The 18,193-nt window shown below is 40.0% G+C and overlaps 1 protein-coding gene across 1 annotated transcript; it reads right to left on the bottom strand.

Moving 5' to 3' along the window:
* Positions 1-3,674: 3,674 nt before the first annotated feature.
* On the bottom strand, positions 3,675-8,996 carry PMP2 (peripheral myelin protein 2). Its single transcript, NM_001082230.1, is given in 4 exon segments — positions 3,675-5,117; positions 6,420-6,521; positions 6,721-6,893; positions 8,879-8,996. Coding segments are annotated over 4 exon segments (399 nt in total). The 5' UTR covers positions 8,952-8,996; the 3' UTR covers positions 3,675-5,066.
* Positions 8,997-18,193: the final 9,197 nt, after the last annotated feature.

An 18,193-nucleotide genomic window follows, 5' to 3' on the forward strand; every position in this document is an offset into this window, starting at 1 on the left:
TGTTATTATCCCTATTTTAATGGACAAAAGAGTTGTGGGCAAGAAAGGTTAAGTGACTTGCCGAATGACACACAGTCAGTAACTAGAATTTGAACTGGGCAGTCTATGCTCTGAACCACCTTATTATTTAAAAAAGAACTAGACAAGCAAAAGTATGCTTTGAGATGATTTTTTTAATATTCCAAAATGCCCAGGCTATAGTCTGAACGTGTTTGCACCTCTGAAACTCATGTGTTGAATTCCTAGCCCTCAAGGTGATGGCATGAGGGGTGGCGAGGTCATCAGTAGTAAGCCCTCAAGAATGGTTGGGACACATGCTGAATTGGAGTAGTAGAACCCTTATAAAAAGGGCCCAGAGAAGCTTGTGTATCCCTTCCCACCATGCGGACCAGGAAAGAGACCCTCATCAGACACCAATTCTGTCAGCACCTTCGTCTTGCACTTCCGGGCCTATAGGAAGGATGAGAAATTGATTTCTGTTGTTTATAAGTCCACCCGTTTTATGGTATTATAGCAGCCGGAATGGACTAAGACACCAAGTTTTTGGTGTGGTTTGTTTCTTTTTAAACCCTCTATTTTAGTAGATTGAAAATCTTTTGAAATCTAGCAGCAGGTGCCATCTGCTGAAATGATTAGAGTATTTTGCTCATATCAGCATAATCCCACTTTTCCTGTTATGAAAGTAAAAAGTATGCATGATCTTTTATATAATAGAGCAATTCTGCTTATTGAAGAACACAATTTATGACAGTAATATTACCACCAACCTGTAAAAATAGCAACGCTTTTTAAATTCTCCTTTTTTAATGGATTTATCTGGAAGGAGACAAAAAAACACAAAACAAAACAATGCCAAAAAACCACATGTTAGTGATGCTGCCCAGGCTCTTATTGAAAGAAAATCAAGAAGCAGAAAAAGGCTTGCCAAGCGCTGTGCTTTTTTTTCCCCAAGGAATATGACTTTATTTTCTAAAATTCCACTTCACAACTCTCATAAGCTCCACTTCCCACAAGCTCTTAATCACAGTCAATTTAGAATTCTTTCCATTGCTCTTAATGCTGAATCAAAATCCTGAGAGCTTATGCAAAACCAGGTTGAGGGGTCCATTAGTTTCAGGTCATCTCTCTGAGGAGGTCATTGTCCCAATTAATCCCAAATCGTGAATTCACACTAGGTGTGTAGCTATATCTTGTTCTAGCGTATCTGGTCCAATAGTCTGCATGCTATTTCTAGGCCATGCTCTGGACACACAGTAACTCAAGAGTTTTTGCCTGAACTAGATACTTGGTGATTATTGATTCACTTCTTTCCACCTGGTCTATTTGGAACATGAGAAACTCAGCAACTGAAGAAGAACCCATGTGGACTGCATGCAAGGGAGGCAACAAGTCTCTGGCAGATTGGGCAAAATCTCATTCAATTTGTGTGCTCCTAGACGCAGCATCATTATCTCTCAGGTGGTTGGTCCCCCTTAAGGAAGCTGAGTTCATGTTGTGGTTCTACAAGAGGTGTGTGTCCATTGTAGGCTTTACTAAGTGGGTTTTGGATGTTTGCAGCCTAAGACCCAGTGGAAACCATTGGTTCAGGTTCTGGTGAAGAATTTCTTGCTAGCAGAGACCTGAGGTGGCACAGAGCATCGCATGGCAAGAAGAAACAGGATTTATATTTTTTAAATCTTGTCTGAAAATAAATTCCAAATTATAAAAAAATTGAAAGAATAAAGCTAATTCAATTGGGACCAGCACTGTGGCCATAACAGTTTAAGCTGCCACCTGCAACACCGGCATCCCATATGGGCCCTGGTTCAAGTCTGATTGCCTCACTTCCAATCCAGCTCCCTGCAAATGCACCTGGGAAAGCAGCAGAAGATGAACGAAGTCCCTGAGCCCCTGCACCCATATGAGAGACTAGAATGAAATTCCTGGCTCCTGGCTAATGGCTTTAGCATGCCCAGCCCCAGCCATTGTGGCCATTTGGGGCATGAACCAGCAGATGAAGACCTTCTCTCTCTCTTTATCTCTCCCTGTTTATTTCTGTAACTCTCCTTTCCAAATAATAAATAAAATAAATATTTTTAAAAAGAAAAATACCTTTTATTCAGATTCCTATTAAATTTAACCCCATTTATTTATCAGCTCTTCTCTTTCTATATTCATGTATTTTTTCTGAAAGTTTTGAGAATAAGTTGCATATATTGTTTCCCATCACCCCAAAATACTTCAGTGTGTATTTCCCAAGAATAAGGTTACTCTTTTATTTGATCTCAATGTACTTTTAATCTGATTTGCTGTTTGAATAATACTGTCTTTTGGAGCATTTATTTTATCTGTTGTACAAGATCCAGTCAAGGATCATTCACCGCATTGAATTGTCATTTATTTTTAGTATCATTTAATCTGGAACATTTCCACAGTGTTTCTTTGTCTTCTATGACATTTTCAAAAAATTTAGGCAATACTTCCTCCTTTTAAAAAAAGTAGGACATTCCTCACTTAGAATTTGTCTGATGTTTCCTGATGATTAAATTCAGGTATGGATTCCAGGCCAAACTCCTACCTAAGTGCTATTGCTTCCTTCGCAGGCTATCACATTTGAAGGCACATGTTGCTCATCCGCCCTTTGTTGGTGAGGTTAAATTTGATAATCAAGTCAAAGGTTGTGCAATTTTCCACTGAACAGCTCCTATTTTGCCCTTGTAACTAATAAACAATTTGTGAAGAGATGCATTCAGGCAAAATTAATGCCCTGCTCCTAATTCAAATGTCCCCCCGCGAGTTTTAGCACCCATTGACATTGCTTGACTGAGCCAATATTTGCTATAATGGTTGGAAAATTATGTTTTTATGATTCCAGAACTCATTCTGCATTTACCAGTTGGTACATTGAATTCTGTGATAAAGAAGACATATCTTTATATTTCTATCTATTATCTGTATGAATTCATGGGTTTCTATTTTTTCCTGGTCATTTATAACTTATTATTTTTCTCACTAATTATGCACTCAAACTGTCCCAGTTTGTCAAGGGAAACCCCTTCATATTTTGATGGCATACCTGAATTTTTTATCATTTCTTTATTTTCCAGTGAAATATTTCAGGCTTTTCTTAAACCTGCCCTGCTCATGCTTTGGACTCAGCAATTTCTCCAAGACTCTCATTCTTTTTAATGGGAAATGATATTAGACACCAACATCTGAGTGCCAGATATTATCATTCCTTCTGAGGTGTCTTTGTTTCTAAGTTCTTTTGGCACATAAAGGTAGAAAATGTATATTTATACACATATATGTATACATACACATAAATGCATGAATACCTTACACATATGCATATATATGCAAACTGTGCTTGAGATTATACATATGTATGAACACATTTGCATAGCTTACAAAGCATGAATTTGTATTGATTCTATTCCATCCTACATGTTTCTTTCTTGCTTGTCCTTAATCTATATTTGTAAGTCCCTTCTTTTATATAAACACCCTGGTTCCCATCGACATCAACATAGTTTCTCAGTTATATAATACATCTGAAGTAGTTCCATTATCACTTGAACACAGTGGCCTCCCATTCCTGCCTGTGAAAAATTATTGGACCCAGTAAATCGATGACTAGCTATGTGCCCAAAAGAAAAAAACTCATGCATCTACAAAAAGTCTTAGACAAGAATGTTGGTAGCAATTTTATTCATAGTAGCCAAAACTAAAAACAACTCAATTGTTTTAACAGAAGAATGTATACATATTTTGTGATATATCCTTACAATGGAATGCTACTTTACAATAAAATGGAATGTACTACCACTATATGGCACAATGTGGATGAAACTCAAAAACATTTTATTGAATTTAAAAAGGAAAACAGAAGAAAGAAAAACAATGTATAGTCCCATTTGTATATGAACAGGCAAACTAATCTGAAGTGAGAGGAATTAAATCACTACTATACTTGGGTTTAGTGAGAGTGGCCCTGGGCAGGACATTGGGCAAGGGCATAAGAAAACTTTCTAGGATTAAGGAAATGTCTTGTATGTTGATTGGCTGTGAGTTACATGGTGCATGCATTCATCACAAGCAATTCAACTCTACCCTTAATATCTACATTTCACCTTCTATACATTATCCCTCAATTTAAAGAATCAGTTGGGGTAGAGGCTGCCCCTTTCAGCTGAGACTAGAAATCCTCTATTTATTTATTTTTATTCATTTGAAAGGAAAAGCAATAGAGAGAGAGGGAGGGTGGGAGAGGGAAAGAGAGAGACAGGAAAAAGAAATGAAGGAAGGAAGAAAAGAAGGAAGGGAGGGAGGAGGGTGAGAGAGACAGTAAGGGGAAAAGAGGGAGGGAGAGAGAGAGAGAGAGAGAGAGAGAGAGAGAGAGAGAGAAAGCCACCCACTGATTCACTCTCCAAATGCCTGCCACAGCTGGGGCTGAGGCAGGCTAAAACCATGAGTCCAGAACTCAATCTGGGACTCCCGTGTGCTTTCCAGGGACCAAGTATTGAGCCAACACCTGCTGCCTCCCAGGATATGCATTAGTAGAAAGCAAGCACAGGAAGCAGAGTGGGAACTCAAACTCAGTTATGCTGATATGGAATGCAGGCATACCCAGAGGGTCTTAACCATGTTCCCACAATGCCTGCAGCAGAACTCCTCAACTTAAGGCAGATTGCCTCACTTCTGATCCTCCTTCCTCTTAACTTTCCTGGTCCCTGAATCTATTTGAGTTTGTTATTCCAAACAATATTTTTATTTCCTTTTAACAGTCTACAATTACTTTTTTATTATCATTTATAATATACAGCATAGGTTATAATTTGGCAGTTAATGAAGTGACATCATCAATTATTTAAGTTGCTTTAATACAGTAATGACGTGCATATACATGGAGAATGTTTAAATAATACTGAACTTTGGGTTAATCCTCATTTTTGGCCTTTGCCTATCTGAGCCTTTGAAACAAAAGCAAAACCAAACAAATGAGCACAATGCAGTATACTCAGGTCTTGTCAATTGACTACCAACATTAAATGATGAAATATCACTTCAGCAAGGAAACAAATTACTCAGACCTTCTCATAGATTCTGGTGCAGACCACGCCCTTCATCTTACATTCCTTAAAAAGGAGGAAAGAGATTAATTGACTACCAAAAATTCAAATCAGAGAACAATAAATTTATAATAAAATGGAATACATTTATAAGATTAAATTTGGAGGTAATAAAATATCAGTAGATAACCCAGAATTATGACCGCTGAAATAAAATCAGTTTTGAAGTTAATCTATGCTTTTTAAGAAGCAGGAATTTTTACTAAAGTGGGAAGTTTTATACATTGAAATCTACTAAAAGTATAGTTTTCAAAGCTATCTGCACATGTGCATCACCCTGGGCACATTCCAATGTACTAATGCCTTTTCCCTTGTCCCCCAAGTATTTGTGTTCAGGGGATCTGTTTGTGTCCCCATAGTGGAGTGTCCTCTCCATGTAGATCTATTGTGCAACAGGGACTTAGAATCACTGTACTAAAGAAAGAAGTATTCAAATCCTTGCACAATCTATTTATGTGCAAAGTGTGTGTTTATTCGTAAGCTCAGAGCCTTAATTTTTAAAAACCATTAGACAACCTTTGTCATGCTTCATATCAGTTGACAAGAGCTTTCCAAAAAGCTCAGCTTACATTATTGGCATGGTTTATTCTAAGTTACTGTGAATTCTTGAAGGCAAAAAATCCTTATTTCTGCAAATTTTCTACAATTGAGCCTTATGAGGCATATATTACTTTTAAAAATTAGACTTGCCGGGGCCGGCACTGTGGCGCAGTGGGTTAACGCCCTGACCTGCAGTGCTGGCATCCCACATGAGTGCCGGTTCAAGACCCGGCTGCTCCACTTCCAATCCAGCTCTCTGCTGTGGCCTGGGAAAGCAGTAGAAGATGGCCCAAGTCCTTGGTCCCCTGCACCGGTGTGGGAGACCTGGAAGAAGCTCCTGGCTCCTGGCTTCGGATCGGTGCAGCTTCGGCCATTGCGGCCAATTGGGGACTGAACCATCAGATGGAAGACCTCTCTCTCTCTCTCTGCCTCTCCTCTCTCTGTGTAACTCTGACTTTCAAATAAATAAATAAATAAATCTTAAAAAAATTAGACTTGCCTTTTCCTTTGTGAGTCAAAACTAATGAGATTTTTTTCATTCACTGTTTAACTTTATTATCATATTTATGTACTGTTATGTCTAAAATCTTGGGCCAGTATTTGAAAACGAGTCTTTTATGGTTTAAATGTGATTCATGCATTAACTCTGACTTTCTTGTTAGCGGTTTTACCCATTTGTATTCAAAAAACAAAGCATATTTTGAAAACAATATAACCAGCTTGCTTATGTAGTATTATTTCTGTCTTTAGAAGTAGAAATATTCTTACCACAACCATTTTCCCATCCACCAACTTCCTCTTTATGGTTGTCTCTTTGCCATCCCATTTCTGTACCTGATTCAATGCGCCTCTTTCCAGGGTTATGATACTCTGCAAAGACAAGTTCATGTCATTGACTGCCCTGGACATCGGGTAACTAAAGTAGTTCATTCAGTGTTTTTATCATAGAGGTCTCAGGAGGCACATTCATTTTCAGCAGAATGGAGCCTATGGTTTTAAACACCAGCAGGAATAAGCCTCTCTGAAGCAACTGATGGGACCAACTTGAAAGAGAAACATTAAGGATCACCTTGGTTTTCCTATTGTCAGCTGTGGTTTCTTCAAATTCCTGGCCTAGCTTGAAGGAGATCTCAGTATTTTTGAAGGTACTTTCAGTTCGTATAGTGATGATATCCCCTTTCTTGCTGATGATCACATTGGGTTTGGCCAAATTTCCCAGTTTTCTGGTGGCTAACCCCACACCTGAAAATGAAGTAGTATTAGATTGTGTTGCTCAAGATAATGTCCCCAAGGAGCCTGGAGGTCACAGGTGTGTAGCTGGTAGGTAGTGTCATCTACTACTAGTGCCTCCTCTCATGATGGTTCACTACCTGGTGGAATACATGTCCAGAACTCAAATATTTTAGGTTTTACCATTACAAAAGTAAGTGATGTCTTCAGATTTTACAAAGTACAAATATGCAGCTGAAATAATGAAAGCTGTCCACTTATACCATGTCCAATCTTACCATGTCCAATCATAAATATATCATTATCTGAATTAATATAGATACTATAGTTTGTACTACAAATATTATAAATATATTTTTAAATGAAACAGGAATAAGCATGTTGTTCCATTATATTTTTTTCCTTGTTAATATATTGTGATAACAGAGCATAATTCCCCTCATTTCCTTGCCAGAATCTCAACTCTGAAATTTTGTGGCTCCTAAATTTAGCTATTAAGAAAAAACTATTCACCTACTTTCAAGATCTGTACCATTTCAAATGATTGCAAGTAAATAAAGTGATTTTTAAAGCTCTTCTGTGTTTGAAAAATAAAATAAAACTAGATCTTTAGGTTATATTACTGTCATCAAGACTGTTGATATTACTGCTATCACCAAGACTGTAGAAATACATGGAAGAGGAAAAATGTCAAATAAGAAATACATGAAAGAAAAACTTGTCTCCTAAGGCATCTATGGGAAGTCCAAATGTTTTGATTTACTTTTCCCTCTTTAAAAAAAAATCCGTTTGGTATCTAAATTTATATCTATATTAAATAAGAAGTGAAGAGTTACATCTAATAAACTGTGAACTGTATACTTTTCTCTAATTCTGATTGCTTTTCTATTACATGATTTAGGACGTTTTTCAAACTGAATCATAGTCTCTGCAGTAGAGCTGAGTCTACATTCACCAGTCTGCAAGGTGCTCTTTCTCACTCTGTGATTTGAAAACAATGGAATGAGAGAGTCCCCGTTCAAGACTCTCATATTTTGCCTCTTCTTCATCTGCAAAGTAAAGTCCATAGGTCTAACCAATCGCACAGTATGGATTTATCTCATGACATTCGCATAGTTTTCCAGGCAACAGTAGCATGATTTTGCTCATTTTAGCTAACACTAGAATGTTTTATACAAGCGTTCTCGACAGATAGGCAAACCTGCAGGCACTGTGACAAGCAGGGCAGCCTGTGGTTCCTGACATCACTCTCCATTATACATATGTTTCTCGGAAAATTTCCAAGAGAAATAGATGTTAAGAGCATCTATTGTGCTCATACTTATGTATCATTCCCTAGAAAGTCTAGAAAATAGAGTTTTAACTAATGACCAGGTTTTCCATCCCCATTTGCTGTCCTAACTCCTGGGAAGTTCTCTGATGTTTGAGTAACTGAATTTCAATCCACTGCTGCAATCCCAGTTGCTTTTCTCTTACTCACACCCCTAGTCTCTGAACATCCTAACTTAGGAAAATTTTTTGCTTTTCAAAATCCCTGTATCTACAACTGTGTAATAATGGACATCCTAGATGCAGAGAGAGTAAATTTTATTTTTGCTAAACATCAACATTTTAAATTGGGATTTTCTAGTGCCTTCAATATACTCAACTCCTTCTTTGAGATGCACTTGAATTGCTCTAAAACCAGGTTTCAGGAAGGCCAGAGGATGGGTTGACTAGCCTTCTATGGCTTCTTCTGGGCCTGCAACTAAAGCCCTATTGGTACAAAATTGTCTTTGAAATCAGTGGAGTTAGCATTTAAATTCTATTAAAAATTGCCACAAACAAAATATAATACATTATCCAAATGATGGAGAAGAAGATTAACCCCAGAAAAGGATTATAGTTCAGCCTATGCAAACTCCCCCAGAGGCCTGGAAAAGGTGTTAGAGGGAAGTGTCCCATAGCTTTCCTTAAAAAGGGTCCTCTCAGCCAGAACAAGAAAGAGTGCTTCTTACCCAGAGCTTTCATGTAATCATCAAAATTTTCACTGGAGACAAGCTTCCAGGTGCCTAGAAATTTGTTGCTCATCGTGATGGACAGAAGCAACTCCACACAGTTCTAGGTGGGATCCAGGAGACTCAGTGAGGTGCTGAGGCCTCGGAAGATTCTTTTCAAAGATGTCCAGAGCATGTGACTCTCACAGAGACCCAATGGGGAAAGGCAGTGTCAGGACTGGGCAGTGAATGGCTTTTCAATCGCTAGCTGCCCATCCATCAGGATAAAAGAAAACCCACATAATGTTGCCTTTTGTCTCCAAAAAATGTTTATGAAAATGAATGAGAGGTCTATGTGAAACTTCACAAAAAATTTTTGGCCAATCTTAGATTTAGAAGAATGTTTAGGTATTTAATGCCTTGGAAGATTCTGTGGACTATATGATTGTGAGTGAATGTGTGTGTGTGTGTGTACATTGAAGCATCTTGGTCATTCTCAATCCTGAGTCTGCACAATTAAGAATTCTTACTGAAAGGGAAGAAAGAAGGGGAAGTGTCCATGAGTATTGTAATAACAGTCTCAAATATGTTGTGGGAGAGAAATGCAGGGAGCAGTGTGAGGAAGTATTCATAGGTAAAGGAGGCTTGGCATAGTTCACATATCCCAGGCAGGGAGAGTAGGCAGACAATGAGATCAGTCTGTTACAGTAGAGTACAGAAATGGTATTCATGTGATAGGACAAGAAGCAACACTATAGCAGCCTCTTTGACCACAGCAAAGATTTTCATCTAAAAAAATCTTTAACTCTGAACTAAGCAGGTTCTTAGTTACTATGGCAACTTTGAGTTTAAGCCATTTAAAAATAAATCCACAGGTCTCTAAAGAAAGGATTTTCTATTAAAAAATAATACTAATGGATATGGGAAGCTCACTACAGGTTAGTCATCAGACTAAGTGCTTAATACAGATTATCTCATGTAATCCTCTCAACAACTCTACAAGTTGTTACTGTTAACATACCAGTTTTACCAGAGAGGAAAACTAGCTGGGGAAGTTAGGTCACTCGCACCCAAAACTTGAATAAGGAGGAGCAGGACTGGAATCCAGCACTGTCCCCCAATGCCTAGGCCCTAGACCACCATCTCACCCTGCTCTTTCTATATTGCATATGCACAGTGGCCCGGGTCAAAGGGGGAAGCGATGCTGACATCATCATGGTTAAAAGTAGCACTCATTGTCTTCTTAAAAATCTTCAGAGATGAAAATCAAGAGATCTAGGCTATGGTGGCACACTAAAGCCCCTGAATTTGACCAAGGGAGCAAAGGCAAGTCCACTTTGAGCATAAGTGTCACTCTTTGAAATGTCTAATTGTTGCTATTCCTTTTCCTGGCAAGTATTTCACATTCTGATTAATTCTGGTTGTGATACAGCTGATATCACCAGGTTTTATATACCCAAAGTATTTCTGTCACCCACTGAAATCTTGATTCCATGTGAGTAGGGACAACATGTGATTTTGCTCATGTGCTATCCCAAAGTATAGCACCATGTATGCACATAGTAGGTAATGAACATCTGTTGACTGAATAAGGAAAGAAAATTCAAAAATCTCTACTTTTATTGGGGGGTTATTCACAATCATAAAAATACGACAAATGCATCAAAAATGTGTGCTTATGGTCACTAATAGTATCTTGCTAATGTTCTCTCTTCCATCTCCCTCTCCTGCCTCCTCTTCCCTCCTGCTAGAGGAAGAAAATAGCAAAGGCTGTGGAGGCATCCGTACGTATGGAAATGGGTTGTAGCACCTAGTCCTTCCTTTATTCAGTAGTAGAAGCAGGGATTTCGTGTTTAGGATGACATGATCTTGTTGTGACACCAGGAAAGTGCAAGTGAGCTGAGCCCAAGATGCAGAGTGCATGCAAGCCTCGGGGGCACCACCTGCCCCTCCCAGACAGCTCTGCAGGCCTGATATCCATATTCTCCCTTTCATGTTTCAGATAAGCATTTCTTCTCTAAGTTTAACAATGCATAGATTAAAATTGCCTTCTTAAGGCTAGTCATTCCTTGTAACTTTCTCTCTACCAATGGACCTTTGGTCTTCCGTTACTATGGTGACAGTTGCTTTTATGCTGCCCCAGAGGCAGTTAATAGCTTCTCTTTTGTTAAAAGACAGTAAGGAGCAAGAATAAGTAGCTTTGTGATTCCTCCAAACAATGCAATTAGCTTTGTTTTCTGCTAGAATCTGAGCCACACAGGTTCTTTTCCAAAGGCTAGTCTCAGATTTCACATCATTATTTCTAATTGAACACCTGAGAATTGATGTTATCGATTGTGGAGGGAGTAAAAGACGGGATTTCTCATTTCCACTTTTCTTGCCAGGATGGCATATACTGAGATGTCCATAGTTTTCCCACTCTATTTGCATGTCCTCTTGTACTGAAAGCAATATTAACACTTACAAATACTTTCAAGTAGGTTGTAATTTAAGGCAGTAGCACAAAGAGTTTTTTAGGATTCAGGCAACTGCTCCCTCATCTCTGAGGGCAGAAAGGAATCCCTTTAAGATAATTCACTTGCAAAATGTAGTGAAAAATGTGTGTGTCCAGTAGATTTTCTAAGAAACAAATATAAACTCAAAATTCAAGTGATTTTCTAGTCAAGTGTTATCCTGGTAGCCTGATTTGCTTCCTGTTTGTTGTTTCCTTGATTGGGTCTTATAATTTTTTTTCCAACAATTCAGAGAAAATGTAATTTGCATGCAAATTTTTTAAAAAAATATTTTATTTATTTATTTGAGAGATAGAGTTACAGGCAGAGAGACGGAAAGAAAGGTCTTCCATCTGCTGGTTCACTCCCGGGATGGCCATAATGGCTGGGGCTGGACCAGGCCAGAGTCTGGAGCCAAGAGCTTCTTCCAGGTCTCCCATGTGGGTGCAGGGGTTCAAGCACTTGGGTCACCTCCTACTGCTTTCCAGGCCATAGCAGAGAGCTGGATTGGAAGTGGAGCAGCTGGGACACAAACCGGTGCCCATATGGGATGCCAGCTCCTCAGACACAGGCTTAGCCTACTGTATCTTAGTGCCAGCCCTTACACGTGAATTTTTGTATGGAGATTTCAGACTGAGTAAACTTAGATCAGAGAATCAACTAGATTCATTGTAAGCTATATTTTCTTTTATTCATGCCAACACAACAGTAATATCTTTAAAACCTCATTTTGCAGTTAAATTCTAGCCTATAACATGCCCACAGCTATCCTGCGAAAATGAAATCTCTTAAATTTCACATTGCTGCAGAGTAACAGCAGTTATTGCAATAAACTCCAGAGTCAGTGACTTCACCCCGAAGTTTCTATTTTACTCAATGTCTGGATCGGGATAAACTCTCCTGGTGTCTGAGTAGTTTTTCTCCATGAGGTGACCCACGGGCCTTGGAACCATTCATCTGCTGCCCCTAGCATCCTTTGTGGCCTAGGAAGGCAAGGGTTGCTTCTTACCAGTCCTGACTCAGAAGGGGCCCGTAACTCTTCCACTAATGCAAAGTGTTGTCATGAGGCCCCTGGAGACAGGGGAGGGGACAGCAGAGCACAGTGGTTGCCTTGCAGACTCTTCCCAGCCCCCACACTGTACTACGGAAGGGCACCCTCGGTTTCCAGCGAGAAATCAAGCATGTGTCGTAGTGGCACTCAAACTGTGGTCCACAGAGGCCTGACCGTTTCCTAATGTGAAACAGTAGAATGTGTAGTGTGGATTTGCAGTAAGTTCTCACCCACCTTTATCCTTTACTGAATCGATGGCACTTGGATTGCATTTTTTTAAAAAGATTTATTTGTTTATTTGAAAGGCAGAGTTACAGAGAGGCAGAGAGAGAGGGGGGTCTTCCATCTGCTGGTTCACTCCCAAAATGGGCACAATGGCTTCCAATCTGAAGCCAGGAGCTTCTTCCAGGTCTCCCATGTGTGTGCAGGAGCTTTCCCAGGTGCATTAGCAGGAAGCCTGATGGAAAGAGGAGCAGCCAGGACACCAACTAGCACCCATATGGGATGCCAGCACTACAGGCAGGGTGTTACCTGCTATGTCATAGTGCTGGCCACTGGACTGCATTTTTATCATCTATAAAATATTGATGAGCTTTTTAAAAATTTCATTTTATTTGTTTGAAAGGTAGAGAGGCAGAGAGATTCTCCAGGAGATGGAAACTCAATTCAGGCCTTCCATGTAGGTGTCAGAGACCCAATTATTGAGCCATCACCTCTGTCTCCCAGGGTGAGCACCGGCGGGAAGCTAGAACAAGTAGTCTTGAAGATCAAGAAAGATAACTTTTACAAAGTTGCTTGTAACTTATGTATTGAAAGGTATTGTTTTCCAGAAGCATATGCTGAAACTTCAACTCTACAAAGTAAACCAGAATCCATTTTGCCTGCTCATCACCCCAAACCCATCTCTAAGCAGTTGCATCAACCCCTTGCTCTGAGCTCCCCTCTGCTGAGACACACTCTTCCCCTCTGGCCTTGTCTGCTCACATCCTAGTGCTCACACCCAGCGATGCCTACCACCTAACACTGTTCCTACTCTACATTCGACTTGCCTTGTAATCTGGGATGGGGATCCAGGAAACATGAAATGACCCAAGAGATTTACTGTGCAACAGGTGACCCAGGGGTTTCCTTTTTGTGAGGTCTGACTTGCCCTCCCCACCACCCAGAGAAGTAGCTAAGGATCCACTGTGTCTCAAAGCTCCCGCTTTCCGCAGAGCTGTCAGTGTCAGACTCACAGCCAGCCCTGACTTGTCCTCAGACACCATTCTACCTCACTTGTGTGGGAAACAGATGAGCCCATCGATCAGTGGGGCCAGTGGGTAGATGGACCCTCCCCGCTTTGCTGGAAAAAGGACATGGGGCCTGGATACCAGACTTCAGAAAAGAAATCTATCTTTCCACTAGATGTTCAAAATACAAATTCTAAGAATGTGAAATTTTAGTGGGTAGGTTATACTCTGAATTGCAAGAACTTTTAAATTTGGGGGCTGGTGTTGTGTAGCGGGTTAAACTTCTGTCTGCAGGGGCCGGCACTGTGTAGTAGTGGTTAAGCCGCTGCCTGCAGTGCTGGCATTCCATATGGGTGCCCGTTCGAGACCAAGCTGCTCCATTTCCGATCCAGTTCTCTGCTGTGGCCTGGGAAAGCAGTAGAAGATGGCCCAAGTCCTTGGGCCCCTGCACTCACGTGGGAGACCTGGAGGAAGCTCCTGGCTCCCGGCTCCTGGTTTCGGATCAACACCGCTCCAGCTGTTGTGGCCAGAGAGAAGACCTCTCTCTCTCTCTCTCTCTCAATGCCTCTCCTTCCCGGTGTGTAACTCTGACTTTCAAATAAATAAACAAAACAAAACAAAACAACAACAACGAAATTTCTGTCTGTAGTGCTGACATCCCGTATGAGCACCAGTTCGAATCTCTGCTGCTCCACTTCCAAGCCACCACCTTGCCAGTGCACCTGGGAGGGCAGTAGAAGTCCTTGCTTCCATGTGGGAGACCTGGAGAAAGCTCCTGGTTCCCGACTTCGGCCTGGCCTAGCCCCAGCCATTGTGGCCATTTGAGGAGTAAAACCGCAGATGGAAGATCCCAGTCTCTCTCTCTCTCTCTCCCCTTTACTCTGTCTCTCCCTCTGTCTCTCTAACTTTTCCCTTCAAATAAATAAATAAATCTTTAAAAACAAATTCATGAAATTAAAAGATATGTATTTTTGGTGCAAAACACTGAAATTCATGAATAGTTTTTTTTAGATTTTATTTATTTATTTATTTATTTGAGACATATAATTACAGACACACAGAGAGAGAAACAGAAAGAAAGGACTTCCATCTGCTGGTTGACTCTCCAAATGGCTGCAACGGCTGGAGCTGAGCTGATCCGAAGCCAGGAGCCAGGAGCTTCTTCTGGATCTCCCAAGTGGGTGCAGGGGCCCAAGCACTTGGGCCATCTTCTACTGCTTTCCCAGGCCATAGCAGAGAGCTGGATCAGAAGAGGAACAGCCGGAACACAAACCAACACCCATATGGAATGCCAATGCTGCAGGAGGAGGCTTAGCCTGCTGTACCATGGCCCCATGAATAGTTTTTTTATAATAAATATTTTCCATAGTTTTTTTAAGACTCCTCATATACATGGATTCCACAAAATATTTTGTTGCACCAAAACATCTGTGTCAATTACATTCCATACACTTTTTGAAGTCTTCTACTAATTCATCCTAAAATTTTTATTTATTTTTGGTTACTGTCTTTGGGATAGTTCTCTTTTTATGACTAGTGAAGGAAAATTGTGTCTTTTTATATTTATTGTATTTTGTGCAAAAACTCTGAAACTTAAATATTATAATGCTCGAAATAAATTACTTTTGTCAGTGATTTACTAAATAGTATTGATTAGTATAAAAAATAATCTAGTGGGGCCAGCATTATGACATGACAGGCTGAGCTGCCGCCTGCAAGTCTGACATCCTATGTGAGCGCCAGTTCAAGTTCCAGCTGCTCCACTTCCAATCCAGCTCCCTGCTAATGTGCCTGGGAAAGCAGCAGCAGAAGACCCAAGTATTTGGGCCTCTGGCACCCATGTAGAAGACCCGAATGGAGCTCCAGGCTCCTGGCTTTGGCCTGACCCAGCCCCCGCCGTTGTGGCCATTTGTAGAGTATACTAGAGGATGGAAAATATCTCTCTCTATGTCTCTGCCTCTCTCATAACTCTGCTTTTCAAATAGATAAATGATTTTTTTAAAAAAAGGAAACAGTGGATTATTTTTATATAATAATGTTAGTGATAATGTTAGTATGATCGATCTTTGGATAATTCATACTTTCCTACAAACTTCAGCATGGCTTTGAAATGTAATGATTTACTATCAGGCTAAATTATCCATAAATAAAGTATGTATTCTGTGTGGCGTATACAAACTACTCTCACTTCCTTTATTTGAAATCTTGTTGGAATGTGAATAAATAATGATTTTTTTGTTGATCAACTCATTGTAATGAAAAGTTGTATTATTATCCTTCTTTTATAGACTGAATACCCAACTGATGATTGGGTAAAGAAAATGTGGTATATATGCACTACGGAATACTACTCAGCCATAAAAAAGAATGAAATTCTGTCTTTTGCATAAGAATGAATACTATTGGAAACCATTATGCATAGTGAAATAAGTCAGTCCCAAAAAGACAAATATCATGTTTTTCTCTGATATGTAGGAATTAATACAGAATACAGAAAAATGTACAGGAATGAAACAAACATCCTGTGTTGTTGAATATTATGGTTGGTTGTGCATTAAGCCTGTGATTATAAAGTGGATTAAAATTATGTTTTTGCAAAAATTATAGAAAAAAAAAATAAGGGAAGAAAGGAAAGGGATTGAAGGAGGCAAAGAGGAAGGGAAGTATGGTTATATTCTCAGAATTATACCTATGAAATCTGTTCTCTTCATATTAGTATAAAATTGTAAAAAATTAAGAACCTATACACTAAAATGCAATGTAACAAATAGGACATGGAATGATCTACCTAGGGATAGGTGATGATTTTTGAAGGCAAAGCAGACATATCAAGAAGCTAATTATGTGAAAGTTCTTAGTAAAGGCTGATAATTCTAAGTAAAATTTTAAGAGTTTTTAAAAAACTTTTTGATATATCTGATAGAGAATAAAACATTTTTTGAAATAGAGTTTCAAAATGCCTCTAATAAAACATCACAGATCAGCCGTCAACGCCATGCCTAACTCTCTGCTGCTTTCCAACACCTAAGATAGCACAGGCCACACTGTGACCACTGAGGAAGAGCCTGTTAAAGGAGCGAGTGGGTGCCTGCCTTCTGCAGGACTGGGATATTCGGAGCTGCCCGCTAAAACACGCACCATCAGGGTTTTGTTTCTCAGTCAGGGTTATCGTACTTTGAGCTATAACATTTATGAGGATAGAAATCTTTTGCAAACTGAGAATTGCATTGTTCTTTTTGTTATCGTACATTTCTAAAAAGCCAAAGCTTTAAAGGAGAAGGAATCTAGTGTCTTTGAGAGTAATGTCCTCTCCCTAATGGTTGCGAATGCCTGTTACGAGGTGTTCCTGAAGCAGCCGTCATCTCCAGCTCCCTTGCAGAAAGTGATGAAGGAGGCGCCAGCTCCACTTGCCTCACCCAGGCACCACCTCCCCGCCTCTGGAGGCGAGCGTGATTGGTTAATTTGCGGGTACGCTTGAATCCTTCAGGGAGGAAGAGAAGGACAAGTTGTATGGGCATGTGGCAGCTAGGGGTCAGCACCACCAGACCCATCACTTCCAGTACACAGCTGAACACTTAGAGCTCTTTAGGGCTTAATATGATGGCCATATTTCCTTTCCTTGACCTGGGAGTCAGCTCATACCCTGACCCTGTGCTTTGGTATATTTGTCCATTATCCTTCAATTTCACCCTTCCTAAGGCGATAAATTGCCTATGACAGTCCCAGTTTATACCTTCTTTCCAGACATAATTCTTAATAGTGCTTTTCTTCATGTTTAACTTCTCACTCACTTTAGATAACACAGTACGTGGATATTTTACTCCAGTGCACATCAAACATGGCTCTCGGGACTCATGAAATAAAATGAAGCAAAGGCTGTATGTGCGCATTAGTGTTAAGTTCATCTAGGATAATTATGAAGATATCTTAGACATAAGGGCAATTACAGTTTCTTAGGGTGAAATATTATTATTAAAACAAGATTTTTTTAAAGATTTATTTATTTATCTGAAAGAGTTACACAGAGAGAGGAGAGGCAGAGAGGTCTTCCATCCGATTGTTCACTCCCCAATTGGCCACAACAGCCAAAGCTGCGCCGATCTGAAGCCAGGAGCCAGGAGCTTACTCTGGGTCTCCCACGCATGTGCAGGGGCCCAAGGATGCTCCACTGCCCTCCCAGGCCATAGCAGAGAGCTGGATCGGAAATGGAGCAGCTGGGACTGGAACCAGTGCCCATATGGGATGCCGGTGCTTCAGGCCAGGGAATTAACCCACTGCGCCACAGCGCCGGCCCCACACAACTGCATTTTCTTCTAAGCTCTGAGAGCACCCATTTCTAGCAAAACTATTTGGTGAAACAATCGCAATTACATTCTTACTAGGCATTTTGAAATTGAAATTCAGTACTGCACTTAAAAAAACATTCTGCAAAGGCCACGTTGCACACAATGGTGACAGATGTTGTAGCTTGCTTATTTTGAATGGATTTATGGAGAAGTGAGATAATGACTGTTCCAAATGTTTTTCCTATAACAACTCGATCACAATGTATACTGTCTAGATT

The sequence above is a fragment of the Oryctolagus cuniculus genome, chromosome 6 (genome assembly GCF_964237555.1).
Source record: "Oryctolagus cuniculus chromosome 6, mOryCun1.1, whole genome shotgun sequence".
NCBI classification, from domain to species: domain Eukaryota; kingdom Metazoa; phylum Chordata; class Mammalia; order Lagomorpha; family Leporidae; genus Oryctolagus; species Oryctolagus cuniculus.